Source organism: Mauremys reevesii, linkage group 4 (assembly GCF_016161935.1).
Source record: "Mauremys reevesii isolate NIE-2019 linkage group 4, ASM1616193v1, whole genome shotgun sequence".
Lineage (NCBI taxonomy): Eukaryota > Metazoa > Chordata > Testudines > Geoemydidae > Mauremys > Mauremys reevesii.
Genome location: NC_052626.1, coordinates 143,535,740 through 143,555,125, shown reverse-complemented (window position 1 = coordinate 143,555,125; position 19,386 = coordinate 143,535,740). Strand labels below are relative to the sequence as shown.

The following is a 19,386-nucleotide window of genomic DNA, read 5'->3' as shown; positions in this document are numbered from 1 at the left end:
AGGTCTCATGGGTTCGGGGTGGATACACACCAACAATGGAATGAAATCTCTCTTGCATAGTTGAGTTTTCTTCTTAGTTTGAAGCGGGAGAAGGAACAGGAACATCTGGACCCACCTAGCTTCCAAGGGAATCATCTTTCTTGATGCTGTTTGACCTGCAATTCATTGTGGCCCATTAGGTGGAGATTCTCTAGGAAGTTGCTTTATGACTCTGCTAATGAACTATCTTCTGAGAAGGACAGACTTGTCCTGCCACTGTCTCTACTCACTCACGGTAAATTATAGAGATTTGTAGCCGTAGGTTGTACAGGATGATAAGATACTGCATGTGAACACGGCAGAGAGAGGGAGATGTTTTACTTAGTATTCATTAGGGTCCTTTTCTTTGGAGGTGGAAGCTTTTCCAAACTCACTTGCTGCCTCTGTTTCCCCACTGCAGAACTCCAGTTTTAGGCTGTGCAAGAAGCCAGAGCAGGCATAAGGGTCTCACCCATAGTTTTAATTCAGCTCCCGCTGCTTAACTTTGCTCTTCATTCATATCTCCTCAGTTAATATACAGTGAACCAGTGTGAACATAATCTTACTGATTTCAACAAGAATGCTGATTATTGAACTTATCAGAGTTTATTCCTAGTTTGTGGTTTTAATTGACTTCTTATACATAGCATAGCTCCTGCTTTAATTATGAAAAGGTGATAGACAGGTAGACACTAGACAGACGGATGTTTTTCTATGGGGATAGATAGACAGAGACATGGTTATGTCTGGGGTTAGATAGACAGAAACACGTCATTAGACACACACAGGAGAAAGGAAGGATGGTCCAGAGGTTATGGCACTCATCTAAGACTTGAGGGGTCTGAGTTTAAATTCTGCCTCCACTGCAGACTTCCTTTGTGATCTTGAGCAAATCACTTAGGGCCAGATTTTTTAAAGGGATTTCAGTTCCTAATTCCCATTGAAACCAATGGGATGTATGTGGCCTAAATACCTTTTAAAAACCTGGGGTTAGTCTCCCTTTGCCTCGGTTTGTCACTTGTAATATGGAGGTAAGAGAAGGAGCGTTGTAAGCAAGACACAAGAAGTGATTCTTCTGCCCTACTCCACATTGATTAGGCCTCAGCTGGAGTCTTGTGTCCAGTTCTGGGCACCACTTTTCAGGAAAGATGTGGCCCAATTGCAGAGAGTCCAGATAAGAGCGACAAAAACGCGAGTGCCATGTCTCCGTGTGGCTCCCAGAGGCAGCAGCACATCCCCAATCCGGCTTCTATGCATAGGGAAAGCCAGGAGGCTCCACACGCTGCCTGTGTCCTAAGCACCGCCCCTGCAGCTCCCATTGGTGGGAACCACAGCCAATGGGAGCTCCAGGTGCGGCGCCTGCAGACAGGGCAGTTTGCCCACCCCGGTCTAAGGCCACACAGTGTTCGCAGTTACATGGTCCATGATGCTAACCCCCATCACGCCCTGGTTAAATCTTCAAACAAGCCCCTTCGTGCTTCCTCCCATTCTGCCCCCCACACTCGGGAGGAGCTCCCGGTAAACATCAGCAAAACGACCGCCTCATCCCAGGGACTGTTTGACTCTTTAATTATTCCCTGTCCAGCAGGCTTGTCATCTCCTTATGAACTTGTTGTTGCTCCTGGTTACCCCGGGGTCTACAACCGCCCGAACGCCCACAACGATTGGATCCAGGAGAACGTGCCTGGTGTGACTTTCAAGGTGGTGAACTTCACTACCACTGTCAGTCCGAATGGTGCCAGTCTGTCTGCCACCGTTCCCAGGGTCCTCCTCCTTGTTGTGCTTCTGCGACTGGTCATCTGAACCCCGTCCCCCCGCCTCCTAGACTGGCTCCCCATCACACCCCAGTTCTTCCTCATCTTTGGTGCCGACAGACCATGTGTGCAGTGACACTAGACCCCAGGATTCACACCCTACACACGACTGTAACAATCTTTGTGCACAATACGCATTGTGAGGTATCATTTGAAAACTGATAACTCTCTGACCATTCATATCCCTGTGTGATATATGTACGCGATGGGTGCTAAGAGTTATGGACATACACTGGAATGGTCACTAAAATGAGTTCAAACTCCATATGCCGGGGGAGTTGTTAAACAGATCGATCCTAAGTGAAGGACTGTGTGTTTACCTCAGTTTACATTCAAGCCGCACACAGACCCATCAAAGCTTACACTGAGAAGCGGGGGAGAAGGCAGCCTGGTGTCTACACCCAGCAGGAGAGAGAAGCTCTTCTGGGTTTTATTTTTCAGAAGGGTCCATTGCAAAGATTTACTGGTCTGAACTTCATGTGATAATCTACTGAATCAACTGATTGGATACAATAGTGCTGTGTTATACGAGAGTAGGGGGTGAGGTTTTTCTGAAAACAAATGACTCCCTGGTGCTTAATATCATTGTGAAACGTCTGTATAAACACTATATGAGGAAATGTGGATACTTTATGATATGCTTTAAAGTCTGCAGCCAAACAGGGAGACACAGGTTCTCTTACAGACTGCGGGGGAGGGGGGTGCTAGGTACCTGTCTCCTATACAAATTAAGCCTGGTGGGATGAAAACAAGGGAAGCCCCTTTTACACACAGGGGGATGGGAAGTCCCAGGCAGGAAGAACAGCCTGAAGCCATCCTGCCTCTTGAAACAAGCTCGTTGACCTTTGGGAGATATAAGCCAGGAGAGAAACCGTCTTTGGCCTCCTTCGCTAGACAGACCAAAGGAACAGAGCTCTTGCAAGCTGAGGAAGTTGTGTCCTTCAACCAAGGGGTGTGGCTGGGGGCTGAAGTTTCTGGAACTGAACATAGATGAGACACCTGCTTAGGCAAAGATCTTTCCCCTAGGCAGACAAGGGAAGCCAGCCCCTTGTGCCTCTGTGGAAGGTCCTGCCTGAGGGAAAGCAAGCAGGACTGACTGCTTGTGGTTGCTACACACCAAAGACTACAAAAGATTCAGGTTGCTCCCAGTCCTAAGAGACCAGTCACTTGTCTCAGATCAATTTGTACCTCAGACTTCACACCAAAGACAATGCTTGCGGCCAGCCCTGTCATGAACTAAGGATGTATTAACTAGGCAGAAGCAATAAGAGTTATTTACCGGTTAAAGCAGGCAAAGCTAGATACACAGATGAGTTACAGTCCATGGTTCCAACAGGTGGCAGAGTTGTAGTAATCTCTCAGCACTGACTGTCTTTTAGGACTAACGCAGGGTGAACCTGGGGCTCTCGGCTTCTGTTTCCTAGCCCCAGCCCTGTCACAGTCCAACCAGCAAAAAGAGAGCACTGTTACAGTTATAAAGCCAAACGTACATCTCGCCTTATACCACGGGAAACAGACGTTTCAAATGAAATGAATGCATGCAGCAGCCTAGACACATTCCATAGACTCTGAGCCAGTGATCCCCGAACTTTGAGGTGTGCCCCCCCCGGGGGGAACAGAGGAACAGCCAGGGGGGTACCGGGGGTCTGGGCCAGCCCCCTGGGGGGTGCATAGGGAGTGCCACCCAGACCCACTGTCTTCCGCTCTAGCCTGGGGTCCAGTCCCAGCCACCTGGACACTGAAAGTCCAGTTACCCGCAGTAACCAGCCTCCGCCCCGGGGGGATGGAGGCCTGGAGGAGCACTGAAGGGCAGCTCTGGTGAGAGAGGTACCAGCAGTTCCCCCGTCCCGTCCCGGGCGCGGCTCCCCATCCCCCGTCCTGCCCCATCACACACCCCACACGGCCTGACATCAGCATCACAGTGTCAAGGCCGGCTGTGGTTGGTGTGTTGGGGAGGGGTCTGCGGTCCCACAGTCCAGACTGAACCCCGGGGACTAAGTCACAGACGGTCACGATTGTCTTTCCATGTTTCACACCCTCCCACCCCTGCCCTCCCCCCGGGGGGGCTCTGCTCTCAGACTCCTCTCCCCAACCCTGTATCTCGCCAAGGAAGGAAGGAAGCAGCACGTGGAGTGGTCCCGTCCCTCACCCTCCAACAGGGGCAGCGCCAGCCGCAACACGGCCAGTGGGGACCCAGATGCTTCCTCATGCTGCTGTCCAAGGAGCAGCCTCCCCAGATGCTCTCGGCAGGGGACCGGCTCAGCGCAGCTCCCAGCCTGGCGATGCCCAAGCACTGCCTGGGAATAAAGGGAACAGGCCGGCATTTATATAAATTGCCTCACTGGCTGGGCTTTAACACACCAGAAATGGTGAGATTTGCTGCTCCTCACCCCCCAGGCCATGAGATAAGTGCAGTCAAATTCCTTTAAAATGTCCTGTTATCTCGGTCCCTCGATGGCCCCTCACACACCTGTCTTTGTTCCCGAGCCCCAAGTCTGCTGGGAATCAAGTGATTTCGGGGAAAGCAGAACCGACAGGGGTCCGAGCTGAGCTGGCGATGCCCGGGGCATGTGGGTGGTGACTGAATGGCTCTGTCGCGAGGCCAAGGACTGGGGGCTGATTGTGACGGCCTGTAACAAGGATTAATTAGATCCACCGTGGCAACCCTAATGACGTCCAAAACGCCCCAGTAACGGGCACCCTCTGATCACGCCAGTCTCCTGGTGCCCTTGTGCGTGATCTTCTTGGGGTAGAAGAGGGGCTTTTCTGCTACAGCTGAAACCCCGTCCCAAGAGACACAGGCCCTTGTTGTCCCTTTTCGACCTGAGCAGCGAGTCAAAGCTCGGGGCCAAGGAGAGAGACAGCGACACGGCTGGAGGCTGCTCTTCTCTTTGCTGCTGTCTGGTTATTTACAAGAAACGTACGAAGTCCTGCTTCTCCAAACCCAGGAGAACCGAGAACGGAAGGAGTTCTCTTCGCTTTTCTTAGCCAGATCTGGGTGTAGGGTTGCCAACTTTCTAATTCCAAAAGTGGTAGGTTATGGAAATGAAAATATATTTTTATTTCATAAATGCCAATATTGTAATTTTACGTGTGGAATTAGGACCACACATTATCCCAGCTGCAATGAGTCCATTCAAGGCCCACTCCTGAAGCCCAAATACAGATCCATAGAGCAGAGTCACATGCGCCTGTCCAGAGACCTATATACAGAAATCTGTAGAGACTGACTCCCACGCTTACGTGCAGATACACACGTGTATTCACGTGTACACATCTTGTTACCTCAATTTCACTAGAAACCAACCCAGGGTTACACTAATATTGATTTTATTAAACGCCTTCCTCTGCAGCATGGGGCACAGGTCACTTGCTGGAGGATTCTCTGCACCTTGAAGTCTTTAAGCCACAAGTTGAGGACTTCAAACTCAGACATAGGTTGGGGATTTGTTACAGGAGTGGGTGGGTGAGATTCTGTGGCCTGCATTGTGCAGGAGGTCAGACTAGATGATCATAATGGCCCCTTCTGCCCTTAACGTCTATGATTTTATGATCAAACAGAAAAAGGTTGACGCTTGTTCATGGACGCGCACATTCACCGCATTCATACCCTCCGGCACCCACACACTCACGCAGGCAGAGAGTTACCGGAGACAGCAGAGGAAGCCGGGAAGCCAAAGCATAGTAGATCTGGTGTGTCCGCTAACCACTAGCCCCGACTCCCCTCCAGAACCAGGGATGGAACCCCGGATCCCTGAGTCTGTTCCTGGCTGGTCTTGATTCTCCTCAGCACCTGTGCAGGGAACAGAACTAGGGCTGCAATGCAAGCCTCGCCCACTGTCCCATTGCTCCTCCCATAGTCTCCACCCCAAGCCACAGGTGGCTGCCAGGCATCAGTAGGTTTCAGAGTGACACCAGCATGAGATGAAGAGGGGCTGCTCCAAGCTCTCTCGGGGCCACACCTTTTTTTTCCACCCAGCCAAGCCCACAGGAGCTCTGGGTCAGGACAGCCCCACGCAGCCTCCAGCGAGAGGAGCAGTCAGCCCCTGGCTTTGAGGCAGCGGGTTATAAGCCCAGCTGGAGGCAGTGCATTGGAGTGGGGGCTGATTTTGGCCAGCCCCCAGTTGCGGGTGTTGGTGCTGAGGAAGCCACCGCATCTCTGAGCCCGTTATCGCTGATCCCACGGCTCTCTGGCTCGGAGCCCAGCGTTTTCCTGCTTAAATCTCTGATTTACAGGAAAGCGAAAGCAAAAGCTCCCGGACCCTCATTTCCCCATTGTGAGAGCTGCCTATTTGCAGCTCAGCCGGCGGCAGGATGCTCCTGGCCAGTGCTCTGGGCTCAGGATCCCCTCAGCTGGCCCGTTCTTCTGCACCCCCCTGACCCCTGCTCCTCACCACTTCCAGGGACCTGTCCACGCAGCCCGTTTCCAGCTGGCCATGGGCACTGGACAGACGGCTCAGCCCGGCTACCTCCCGAGAAAACCTGGGCAGGTGGCCACCCGCCTGGGGATGGTCTCACAGAGCAGGCCCGAGTCACAGCCCTGATTTCTCCTCCCCCGAGAACGGCCCAGCAAGGACCAGATCTCAGCTAAGCCACGCTGGCCAAAATGGGTCAATGGAGCACGAGCATCCTGGCAGCTTTCGCAATGGGGGCAGAGGGGGGCAGACAAGGGTCCATGAGCTTCTGCTTTTGCTTTCCTGTAAATCAGAGATTTAACAAGGAAAACGCTGGGCTCCGAGCCAGAGGACCCTGGGACTGGAGATAAGGGGCTCAGACTTGCCATGGCTTCCTCAGCATTGGGGGACTCTGCTCTGAGCTGGCTGCGCTGCTGGTGCTGTCGTCCCCAGCGCATGGTAAGAGAGACCAAGGGATCCAGAGAGGGACACAGTCACGGGGAACAGACCAGAGGGGGCAATCCTGCCCCTAGGGGGGTAATTGACTGGAGGGGACGATCTTGCCCCACCCCCCCAGGGGGGGAAGAGAATGAAGGGGACAACCCTGCCCGTCATGTACAAACTCTCTCTGAGAGGTTTCCATTGTACACAGTTCCCAGGGTAATCCTTGTGAGTGGGTGTATCCCCCTTAATGGGCCATCAACGCTGTCTGGCCTTTTCATGGCTTTGGGGGTTCCCAACCTCACAACATATTTCAGTCCCATACTCATAGCAAAACCTCATAATTCCAGATACAACACCACCACATACAACTTAACAGGGTATTAATATTCAGCCGATGGAGACTTTTAAAATGATACATCACAAGGCATACTTTGTACAAAACGTATCATAATTATATCACCATAGTGAATAAGGGGGTGGCAGGGTGTCAACGTTCACTCAGAAACCTATTGACACACAGTAACCATCTGTGATTTGAGGCAGACTATAGACATTGTGGGAGGAGCTGGGGATCATGGGCAGAACTTGTATTCCAGCCCTTTTCCCCACCTTCCACCCTCCCCAACAGGGGCTGTCTGCTCCGCTCGCTGGACTCTGAGCTGCTCCTCCCCCAATGTCTCTGACTCTGTCATGTCTCCCCAACATTTCCATCCCTCCACAGGTGCAGTGGAGAGTCATGCCCAGCCAGGTAAAGAGTCTGGACTCCTGGGTCCTATCCCCAGCTCCGGGAGGGGAGCGGGCTCTAGTGGTTAGAGCAGAGGGAGCTGGAAGCCAGGACTCCTGGGTTCTGTCACCTGCTCTAGGAGGGGAGTGGAGTCTAGTAGTTAGGGCAGAGGGGCTGAGATCCAGGACTCCTGGGTTCTATCCCTGGCTCTGGGAGGAAAGTGGGGTCCAGAGATTAGAGCAGAGGGGGCTGAGATCCAGACTTCTTGGTTATTTCCCAGGCTTGGGGCAAAGAGTGGGGTCTGTCAGGTGAGAGCAGGGGGACTGGAGCCAGGACTCCTGGGTTCTCTCCCTGGTTTTGGGTGGGAGAGCTACACTTTGTCCCATGTTAACATGGCTCCCTGGTTTGTGCAGTGTTCAGTTGTATCACAGGGGGGCAGGATGCCCAGGAGGGTCGAAGGCCCTGGCAGGTCAGTGTGCAAGTAAATAGTCACCCCACCTTGTCTCTCTAATAGCCCGGGATCAAGTCGACTACAGCACTGCAAACAGCTACAGTGAAACTAACATTTACTAAAAGAACTGGGGTACTTGTGGCACCTTAGCGACTAACACATTTATTTCAGCATAAGCTTTTGTGGGCTACAGCCCACTTCTTTGGATGCATAGACGGGAACAAATAACGAGAGTGTATATATATAGTGGCAGAGCTCTGACCTTGCTCCCATGGGTCCTGTGCTTCTAGGTGGATTACGCTAGCCTCAGTGGCTCACTGTGACCCTCCACGTAGCCCTTCTCTCCCTAGGGCCCGGGTTACAGTCTACTGAGCCCTTTTCATCATAGGCTGCAAGGAGGTTGGTGAGAGAACTCCCACAGTCTCTGTTGTCCCTGGGGGCTTATTTCAGAACACTTTATCCTCCTGTCCTGACAGGGGCCTGACTTCTGTTCCTGTAGTGGTGGGTTGGGGGGAACCCGGGCCCGCCCTCTACTCCGGGTTCCAGCCCAGGGACCCTAATGGCAGCAGCTGTTGGCAGCCAGCCTTTCACTGCCAGAGTTGCTACATTTCCCTGGGACACTTCCCCACAGCTCTCCTGCTTCTCCCTTACCTAGGGCTCCTTTAACGATGGTTTGAGGGTGTCTTCAGTAACCAGCCCTTCAGCTGCACTTCCTCTCCCCTGGCTCTCCCCTGCCTGACTGGAGTGAGCCCTTTTTATAGTATCAGCAGGGCCTTAGAGTCAGGTGGTCACATTAGCTTAATGGCCTCACCTGACTCTTTGCAGGTTAATTGGAGTCAGGTGTTCTCATTAGCCTGGAGCAGCCCCTGCTCTGGTCAGTCAGGGAACAGAAAACTGTTAATCCAGTGGCCAGTATATCTGCCTTCTGCTACTCTGCTGTACCCAACTGGCCTGGGTCTGTCACAACCCCCAAATTTACAAAAACATGCCAATCAAAAGTATGACATAGCTGATCAAATGGAGCGAAAGCAAAGGTTACGAGATATGCCAAAAACAAGATGTGGTTTCTGCTTGTTTGCCTGTTTGATTCTTGATCTAGTCTGACTAATATGTGCGAACAAAGGGATCTTTACTCATGTGTATAAACAAAGGACAAAGACACTATGTATGTTGCTTCTGCCTAGCCAGAGGGGTTTGTTAGTATAATGGGAACAGATAAGAGCAGTTGAAGTGTTACTGGGCATGGTGGGAGTATAATATATTAGTGCACACTTGAAAACTGCCTGCAGAGAAACCGCTCCCACGTCTGTGGCGGTTCGCTCATCTCCGAGAGCTGGGTGGTGTCAGCAGCTCCTTGCTTCAAGCTGTGAGTACCTCAGGCAGGGCAGAGAGAGTGACTGCAGCCGTTCTGAACAGATTCTCTCTCCCTTTTCACTGGCTTGCTGTTGCGTGGCATCGCTGTGTTGCTGTTCCTCAGCTGCCCTGCCCCAGAGGTGGCTGCAAGCTGGACATTTACAAAAACAAAGGAACCGCCGGAGGGTTCTCAGAAGAGGGGCTCCCTGGGCTAAGAGGCGATACCTTGTGACTGGATAAGAGCAGAAGATTGGTGCACGTGGTTATCCATTACAGGGGAGGGAGGGGTGACGTCTCAGAAATGGTAGATCCCAGCTTTATGGGCTGGACAAGGGCTGGAAGAACTAACAATTGAATGAGTAACACCTTATCAGACAAGCCAGCACCAACGTGTGCAGGCGGTAGACTGTGTTTTATGTTTTTCATCTACCTGTAACCTCATGTTTCCACCTCCTTTGCCTGTATTTTGAATCTCTCCCTCAGCATCTGCTAAATCGGTCTCAGCTTGGTGTTACAATAAACACCTCTGAGTGCTGGGTGCAAAGGAGAGGGTTGAACTGAGGGGAAGCTGGGAAGTGCAGTTTCTACGGAGGCAGCGGATGGCTACACATTGTGAGTGCGCAGAAGACGGGGACTGGGCACTGGAGTGTAACAGAGGCAGGGGGTGTAAATTGCTGCCTGCAGAGGGATAGAACAGGGCTCGCAGAGCACCAGGAATGCCAGCAGCTGGTGGCTGGGAGAGTTTCCCCTGGTGGGCACAAACCGGGCTTCCCTCCCCGCACCCGGGGCCAGGGGTAGTGGGGCAACCCAGACACCACGGGTCACCGGGAAAAGTATCAAAATGCTCATGGGAGTTGGAATCCCATGTAAGATTCCAACAACAAAATACATTGCCCTGCGTACGTGGAAACAGAATGTGGCTGGGAGCCAGGACTCCTGGGTTTTCTCTCCCACTCTGGGGTCTACCGGATTAAAGCAGAACCAGGACTCCTGGGTTATCTCCCTGGCTCCAGAAGGAGAACGTGTTGCTCTCTTATCATCAGGTAACACGTATAATTATTTACACTCTCCTCACTTCAGCTCCCTTGCCCAGGGATAATGTAGTTTCCTCTTTTCTTCCCAGGCTGTGGCAAGTTGTTGGTCTTGGGGTGCATCTTGAATGGTCAAGATGCCAAGGCCAGGGCCTGGCCCTGGCAGGTCAGCATGCAACTGTTAGACAGTGATATAACTGCAGCTCTATGATTCTATACGGACAGTTATGCACTCCTCCTAAGTGTGATATTAAGGACTGGTCTACACGACCGCGCTAAATCAATCTGTTACGCAAATTCAGTTACTTGAATAATGTAACTGAAGTCAACATAGTTAGAGCCACTTACCGCGGTGGCTACACTGCGCTGTGTCAACGGGAGAGCCTCTCCATCGACTTCCCTTATGCTTCGCGGGGAGGCGGAGTACACAAATCGATGGGCGAGTGCTCCCCCATCGATTTAGCATCGACTGCAGCAGTGCCGATCTACCGGTCAGTATAGACATGCCCTGTGACACGATCTAGTGACTCCAGTATCTCTGGCCGTGCCAATGTTCCTGTTTTGCTTTAAACCTGTGTCGTCCCATTTTACCGTAGCACATTTCTGAGCAGGTTTAAGCTAACCGAAAAACAGCCACTCTCAGGGCTGCACTGCACAAAGACGCCGCGCCAGTTTGGCGTCAATCTGTTTTGTGTGTGTGTGTTTGAGCAATGTCACCATCTAGTGGCTGCATCTCACATGGGGGATTCAATTCCTGACACGATGAATGGATGTTCATATTTGGGGGGGGCCTGTATGTGAGCCCGAATATGGGTTTCAAACCACCCCTATTGGTGTAGTTGGCACCAGTATATTTACCGATGCCAGTTCTAGCCCAATAGGAAGCAGTGTCAGAGGCAGCCACCAGCTGGCACCCAGCAATATCAAATCACACACCTGGTTATATCCTTACTGCCATGTGTGTAGCGCTGGTCTGGAACTGAGCAGCATCTGCTCAGAGATTAAAACCCTCTGAACCAAATCAGGGCAAACTGTGTGTAGACAAGGCTTAAAATTTTAAAGCACTCACGCCAGGCGAGTCACCCAGCCCTCGGGCCTTTCATTTCAGTGAATTTTTCCCTAGCGGCGACCCTGCAGGAAGTGGAGGTGCCCACCGTAGACACCACGATCTGCAACGATCGCTTCCGAGTAGGATTACAAAAGCCTGCGGGTGACAATCCCATCAAAGAAGACATGATGTGTGCCGGGTCCATGGAGGGCTATAAAGGCTTTGCTTCGGTGAGATTCTCTGACTGAGATCAGGGCCCCCATGATTCCTGCCCCATTCTCCCTGTTGACTTGGTCTTCTGTCGGGTGGGTGGGGCGGGACCCACCAAACAGTGGGTCTGGATGAAGGGGCGGAGCCTTGACTTCGCTCCCCAGTGTTTAGACAAGACAGACATATCTTGGCTTGAGGATGTGACCATAGAGTATAAAGTCAGCAGGGTTCATCCATTCAGTCTGACCCGCTGTATAACCCAGCCCATAAGTGCACCCGGTTACCCCACCACTGAGCCCAGGGACTTGTGTCTGGGCAAAGCATCTCCCAGAAAGGCAGCCAGTGGGGATGTGAAGCCATCGAGAGATGGAGAATCCACCACGGCCCTTGTGAACGATGGAGACTGGTCCCTCCTCAAACCTCATTTCTTTCCCTGTCTCTAGGGTGACTCCAGGGGACCCCTGGTGTGTGAGGAGGACGGGACCTGGTACCTTGCTGGGCTTGTGAGTTGGTCACTGGTGAGAGAAGTGAGCGGGGTACTCACTATTTTTCCCGGTTACCCTGGGGTCTACAACCGCCCGAATGCCCACAACGACTGGATCCAGGAGAATGTGCCTGGTGTGAGTTTCACGGTGGTGAACTTCACTCTGAACAGTGCCAGTCCCTCTACCACCATCACTCCGAGCAGTGTCCATCCATCTGCCATCATCACTTGGAAAGTTGCTGGTGGCCCCTCTGCCACAATCCCCAGGGTCCTTCTCCTCATTGTGTTTTTGCAGCTGACTCTCTAACCCCATCCCACACCAGCCCTTCCTCACCCTTCACGCACATAGACTATGTCGCTTGTGGGATTAGTTCCAGTGTTCTAAACCTGACTTTGATAATCAAATTGAAGTTACATTTAATATTATAACTGCTCTGTTTGTTTGGCTCCTGTACGGTTATTACCTGGCAATAAATAACTTTAATGGTTAAGGTGGTTGCTTCTTTCTCTCTCTCTCTCTCCCCCCTCCCACCTCCCCGTGGGTGTTTTTTTGGCTTCCTCATTTGCTCTGCAGCAATGCTCCTCGTACCTAAGCTAAAGATCCCTGCAGCACCCAAAAGTCCTGTGGGGTTTGCTCATCCAGTGGGTTACTGCCAGAACAATTGTGATGTGAAAGTGGGGATAGGGATGTGCTGAGCCTGGGACATATGGGGGTGGCAGGTGGAAAGTGCTACTCGATCCAGCCTGCTCATGCGGGCTCTGTTCTGATGGGGTGCCCATGGCATATGAGGGTGACAGCTCGGTGGTGCTGTTTGACCCAGCCTGCTGAGTCCAGGGACATATAAGGGGTCAGCTTGGGAGTGCTGATTAACCTGGTCCTCTCAGACACGCTCTGTTAATATGTGTGCGTGTGTGTGTGTGTGTGTGTGTGTGTGTGTGTGTGTGTGTGTGTGTGTGTGTTCTCATTCGGGGGATGGAAGAACCCAGCCCAGGGGAATCCAGGTCCTGCAGGGTAGCTCCATTGGGAGGGACCTTGCAGACAGGAGAAGCAGAGCCCCGTATGAACACACAAGTGACACAAGCAGCACATTGATAGAATTCCAGAACCCCCCACCCTCAGAAGAGTAACGCTAATAAATGAGCGTACCCCAAAGTAACGGGCACATCTGGTAACATAGGAAAAGAAATGTCCTAACCGATGAAGATGAGCTAATCACAAAACTAAAAGTTAGTGGTTGCTTAGGTACAAGTGACGATGTACAACAGAAGAAAGTCCAGAGAAGTGACAGAGATATATGTAGTGCTTTAATAGGGCCAATTTCACACAGCTAAAAACAATTCTGAGACATAGCAACTGAGAGGAAGGATATAATCAGAAAAATGTGAATGATAACTGAGAAGTGTTTAAGAACACCTTACTTGAACCCCCAAAAGCCACAATCCCACAACTGAGGAAGAAGATTGTGCTGGTTAACAAACCGACCTGGTTTAAAGGGGAAGTGAAGGCAGCTGTAAAACATTGAAAAAAAAATCTAGCAAGTGGAAGAAAGGGGAAGTTGATAGCAATGAATATAAATCAGAAGTTAGGAATTGTGGAAAATTGATAAGGGAAGCATAGTGGCATAAGAAGAAATCTATGCCCACCAGAGTTAAGGACAATAAGGAGTTTTTAAAATGTATTAGGAACAAAACGAATCCTGACAATGGTGTTGGTCCATTACTAAATCAAAATGGTAGAATTATCAATCATAATGCAGAATAGCCTGAACTATTCCATAAATATTCCCGTTCTGTATTTGGGGGGAAAACAGATGATATAGGGTACGCCTAGACTACCCGCTGGATCGGCGGGTAGTGTTCGCTGTATCGGGGATCGATTTATCGCATCTCGTTTGGATGCGATAAATTGATCCGCTAATCGACGCCCATACTCCACCTCGGCAGGAGGAGTAACCGGCGTCGATAGGGGGAGCCGCGGCAGTCGACTCGCCGCCATGAGGACGGGCAGGTAAGTCGAACTAAGATACTTTGACAAGTTACGTATCTTAGTTCGAACCGCCCCGTTAGTGTAGCCCAGGCCTATGTCTCATGCTATGGGAATCATAACACTCTTTCCAGTCCTCTAGTGTCTCTGAGGAATGTTAAACAGAAACTACAAAAGTCAGACACTTTAAAATCAGCAGGTCCAGATAACTTGCATCCAAGAGTTTTAAAAGAGCTGGCGGAGGACCTTGCTGGACCATTAATGCTGCTTTTCAATAAGTCTTGGAGCACTGGGGAAGTTGTGGTGCTAATTTTAAACAGGGTAAGTGGGATGATGCAGGTAAGTACAGGCCTGTCAGCCTGACCTCAACCCTGGGCAAGATCATGGAGTGGCTGAGATGGGACTTGATTAACAAAGCACTAAAGGAGAGTAATAGAATTAATGCAAATCAATGTGGGCTTATGGAAAACAGATTCTGTCAAACCAACAGATGTTTTCTTTTGTACGCAGCGTTGTTGTAGCCATGTTGGTCATAGGGTATTAGAGAGACAAGGTGGGAGAGTTAATGTGAGAGAGACAAGCTTTCAAGCATACACAGGTCTGGGAACAGGGTGACCAGACAGCAAATGTGAAAAATCGGGACTGGGGGTGGGGGGTAATAGGAGCCTATATAAGAAAAAGACCCAAAAATCAGGGCTGTCCCGATTTTCACGCTATCTGGGAAACTACCTCAGAGTGTCACTGCTAAATACAAGGTGGAACAGTTTGTTTAACACAATTAGTTACCAGATATTTCAAGGCACCATTCGAGGTGGAGAGGCCTGTTAACACTGGTTCAGTCACTGGAAGGTAGGGAGGGGGTACGGAGTGAGGGGGGGTTGTTAGTGGGTGACAGGTTGTTGTAATAAGCCATAAATCCGGTGTCTTAAATTCACAACTTCACTAGACACTAAAAATCACGGACTGAACACAGACACTGAATTTATGGCTTATTACAACAATCTGTCATCCACCAGCCCCCTCAGCTGATTATTCCCCCTTTCCTCCCCGTGAGTGGAGAGGTGTTCACGAACCTCTTTCCCTCGAACAGCCCCTTGCAATACATGTTAACTACAGAACTAAACGGTTCAGGCTTGTATTTAGCAGTGACACTTTGATAAGGTTTCCCAGGCCTGAGGAAGAGCTCTGCATCAGCTGGAAAGCTTGTCTCTCCCCAGCAGAAGCTGGTGCAATAAAAGATATTCCCTCCCCCACCTTGTCTCTCTAGCTTTTTTGATGAGGTTCCAAGTTTCATTGATAAAGGCAATACAGGTAACATAATATCTGTAAACTCCTGCCACGCGTATCAATTGGCGCCACACGATATTATGGTTAAATCACTAGACCAGGGGTCGGCAGCCTTTCAGAAGTGCTGGGCCGAGTCTTCATTTATTCACTCTGAAGGGTTCGCGTGCCAGTCATACATTGTAACGTTTTTAGAAGGTCTCTTTCTATAAGCCTATAATAGATAACTAAACTATTGTTGTATGTAAAGTAAATAAAGTTTTTAAAATGTTTAAGAAGCTTCATTTAAAATTAAATTAAAATGCAGAGCCCCCCGGACCCGTGGCCAGGACCCGGGCAGCGTGAGGGTTCAGAGAAGAGCCGTGAGAATGACTGAAGGATTAGAAAACCTGCCTTAGAGTGATAGGCTCAAGGAGCGCAATCTATGGAGCTTAAGAAAGAGACCATTTGGGGGTGACTTGATCCCAGTCTGGAAATACCGCGGGGAACAAATATTTAATAATGGGCTCTTCTGTCTAGCAGAGGAAGGTCAAACAGAATCCAATGGCTGGAAGCTGAAGCTAGACAAATTCGGACTGGAAATAAGGTGTAATTTTTTCACAGCCAGAGTAAATAACCAGTGGGACAATTAACCAAAGCTTGGGGTGGATTTTCCATCACTGACCATTTTTGCATCACGACTGGCAGTTGTTCTGAAAGTTCTGCTCAAGGGGTTATTTGGGGGCAGGTCTCTGGCCTGTGTTATGCCAGGGGTCAGACTGGATTATTAGAGTGGTGCCTTCTCAAGTTAGACTATGAACCCCACCGATAACCGTACCCCCACTACAATCTTACCTTTGCTGGGGCTCTGTCACTGGCCAGCTGTTCTTGGCAAAATCAGTTGCTAAGGATACTCAGAAGTGAAAATCACCCCATGTTAACCTTGGCCATTGTACTTTCATGTTTGGGACAATTCCAGGCAGAGCAGCATGAGAAGGGTCACACTCTGTTCGTGTGCTGAATTCAGCAGCATTTGTTTCCTCGAGTGGCTCATTGTGGGACCGGTCACATCTGTTCTCTGTAGACCTGGGGAGGGCAGAGGCAGGAGCTGGTGTCTATAAAAACCTGCCCAGGGAGTTCAGTCCCCAGCTGGTATTTGGTTGGAGCGATGGAAGCAGCTGGGTGTGACCAAGATGGGACCAGGCAAGGCTGGATCATGGGGCATCTCTGCTCCCTGCTGGTCACTGCTCTGCTGGCGACGAGCCTGGTGCAGGGTGAGTGTGGGGTGGAGTGGAGATGGGCGCCTGGACCCTGCCTCCCCGGGGGCAGGGAGAGAGAGATGGGCTTGCAGGGAAGAGAATTGGGCTAGTGAATAACAGGGGGATCCAACCCCTTCACCCTTCATAGATGCCCCTGCCTATCTAGCCTCTAGTTCTGCTTTCACTCCTCAGCCACCCCATTCAGAGCAATAGGGATTGTTAACTCTGGAACCTACAAATGGCAAGCTGAATAGTGACTCTGCTAAGATTTTTAACTGTTGCTAAGGGTAGCAGGGCTGTTTCAGGAGAGTGGGTGTAGCCTGAGATTTATGGGTGAAGCTACTGGCAATCATCCCCCCAGACACATCGTGTCAGACCCCAGCAATGGCACCACCAACATCCTAATATCTTCCCCTTCTCTTTCTTCACTCCCAGGGCACTCAGAACCAAGCAGGTAAGACACACAGCAAAACACCAGCCTCCCCTCCCCTGGGAATGTGGAATGAGCATGAGGCTGGGAGCCCGGACTCCTGGGTTCTATCCCAGCTGTGCTTGGGGTGTGGGGTCTAGTGGGTTAGAGAGGAGGGATAAGATGGGGTCATGGGGGTTAGGGACAGGCGGTTAAAGTTATCATAGGGTTGAGGTTATAATGAGGTCAGGATGTTATAGCATGAGGGTTATCATGGGGGTGAGGGTCTGAGTTGAAATGTGGGGTTTCTTTCTTTCTCTCTCACATAGTGGCAGAATGAAGACAGGATGAGTTAAAGTTCTACCAAGATGGTTCGTATTAGCAGGGTACTGGAGTCCCAGGCTGGCAGGGAAAACAGGCTCAGAGGCAGTCTCAGCACATCAGGTGGCAAGCCCAAGGGGGGTCTCTGTGACACAATCTGTCACACAAACCACACCTATTGGTGGAGTTTGCATCTGTATATTCACACATGCTGGCTCCAGACCAACAGGAAGCAATCTCAGAGGCAGCCACCAGATGGCACCCAGCAGCATCAAATCACACACCTAGTTATAGCCACAGGGCCCTGTGTTAGGCCTGACCTGGAACTGCGCAGCATCAGCTCAGGCCTGGTCTACACTAGGACTTTAATTCGAATTTATCAGCGTTAATTCGAACTAACTGCTCAACCGTCCACACCAGGAAGCCATTTAATTCGAACTAGAGGGCTCTTTAGTTCGAATTTGGTACTCCACCCCGGCAGGTGGAGTAACGCTAAATTCGCACTTGCTAGCTCGAATTAGGCTTGGTGTGGATGCTAATCGAACTTAGCAGCTCCGGGAGCTATCCCACAGTGCACCACTCTGTTGACGCTCTGGACAGCAGTCCGAGCTTGGATTCTCTGGCCAGCCACACAGGAAATGACCCGCGAAAATTTGAATTCATTTTCCTGTCTGGGCGGTTTGAATCTGACGTTCTGGTTGCACATCGGGGCGAGCTCCGCAGCACCTGCAACGATGCAGAGCTCTCCAGCAGAGGAGTCCGGGCAATCCCAGAATAGAAAGAGGTCCCCAGCATGGAGTGACCGGGAAGTCCAGGATCTGATCGCTGTGTGGGGCGAGGAGTCTGTGCTCTCGGAGCTGCGCTCCAACAAGCGGAACGCGAAGACGTTCGAGAAGGTTTCTAAAGCCATGAAAGACAAAGGATACAGCCGGGATGCGATGCAGTGCCGCGTGAAAGTGAAGGACCTAAGACAAGGGTATCAAAAGTCAGAGCGCAAACGGACGCCCGGAGCCCAGCCCCAGACATGCCGCTTCTACGAGGCACTGCATGCCATTCTAGGTGGGTCTGCCACCAGTGCCCCACCAGTGACGGTGGACTCCGAGGACGGAATAGTGTACCGGGACAGTTCCCCCTCCCTGTTCGCCGATGGGGAAGATGAGGAAGGGTCTTTAGAGGACGGCGCAGGCGACATGGAACCCACTCCCGCTTTCCCTGACAGCCAGGATCTCTTCATCACCCTCACAGAGATCCCCTACCAACCCTCCCCGCCCGTTAACCAGGACTCGGAAGCAGGGAAGGATCAGGCGGTAAGTGCAACACACGTATAAACATTTATTTTTATAACATTGTTATAGAAAAATAGAAACAGTATTTACAAAATTCTAAATATTAAACTATAATATATATTAAATTATATGAAGAGAAGGTCCACACAAATGGACTTTAAAAATTCTAAATATTTACAAATTAAAACATTCTAAATATTAAACTATAATATATATTAAACTATATAAAGAGAAGGTCCACACAAATGGGGATAGAAAAATAGTCCTCTAGCGACATTTCTACGAAGGTGTCATTCAGTTCCTCGCAAAGCCTCCGCATGAGGTTCATCGGAAGAGGTCGCTTGTTAGCGCTCCGTGGAAGCAGACTCTTCCACGCCAGGACATCCGAATATAGAGTGGAACCATCGCCTCTACTAGCATTGCTGCATATGGTCCTGGTCTGTGCAGTGCGTCCGTAACATGCGGTCTTTCTGGGCACGAGTGACCCGCCTCAGGGTGATCTCGGTCTGCAAATACTGCATCTAAGTAGGCAATTAGTGTAGTGTTACTATTGTTAATGGTTTACAATTAGGTTGCATAACAATGACCCTCGCCTAACAGCCACGTGCGAGTCCACAGAGAACAAGCATGCATTGATCGCCCGTGCGCTGGCGGGAGGGGCTGCTAAAGGCTTATCCTTTCTGCTTTGCACATTGCCTTTAGCAGGAGAGCACAGCTAACCAGTAACTGATAAGCAGTATGTACTGTAAGGCTTACCAGGACTTTGTGCAAGAGGGATGCAGCTATCTTTCCTCGCTTGTGCGCTCCAGTGCAATGGCGCCGCCAATGAGAGCGTATTCCGAAATCTCGGACTAGTTCTGAGATCTCCTGAGACTTGGTTCCCTCTTTGGTCT

The 19,386-nt window shown here is 50.7% G+C and overlaps 1 protein-coding gene across 1 annotated transcript; it reads left to right on the top strand.

Annotated features, from left to right (window-relative positions):
- The first annotated feature begins 4,400 nt into the window (after positions 1-4,400).
- Positions 4,401-12,278, top strand: LOC120404058 (brain-specific serine protease 4-like). The gene is made up of 3 exons (XM_039536067.1): positions 4,401-4,464; positions 11,338-11,507; positions 11,931-12,278. Exons 1-3 carry the CDS (start codon positions 4,401-4,403, stop codon positions 12,276-12,278), a joined length of 582 nt encoding a protein of 193 aa, XP_039392001.1.
- The last annotated feature ends 7,108 nt before the right edge of the window (positions 12,279-19,386 follow it).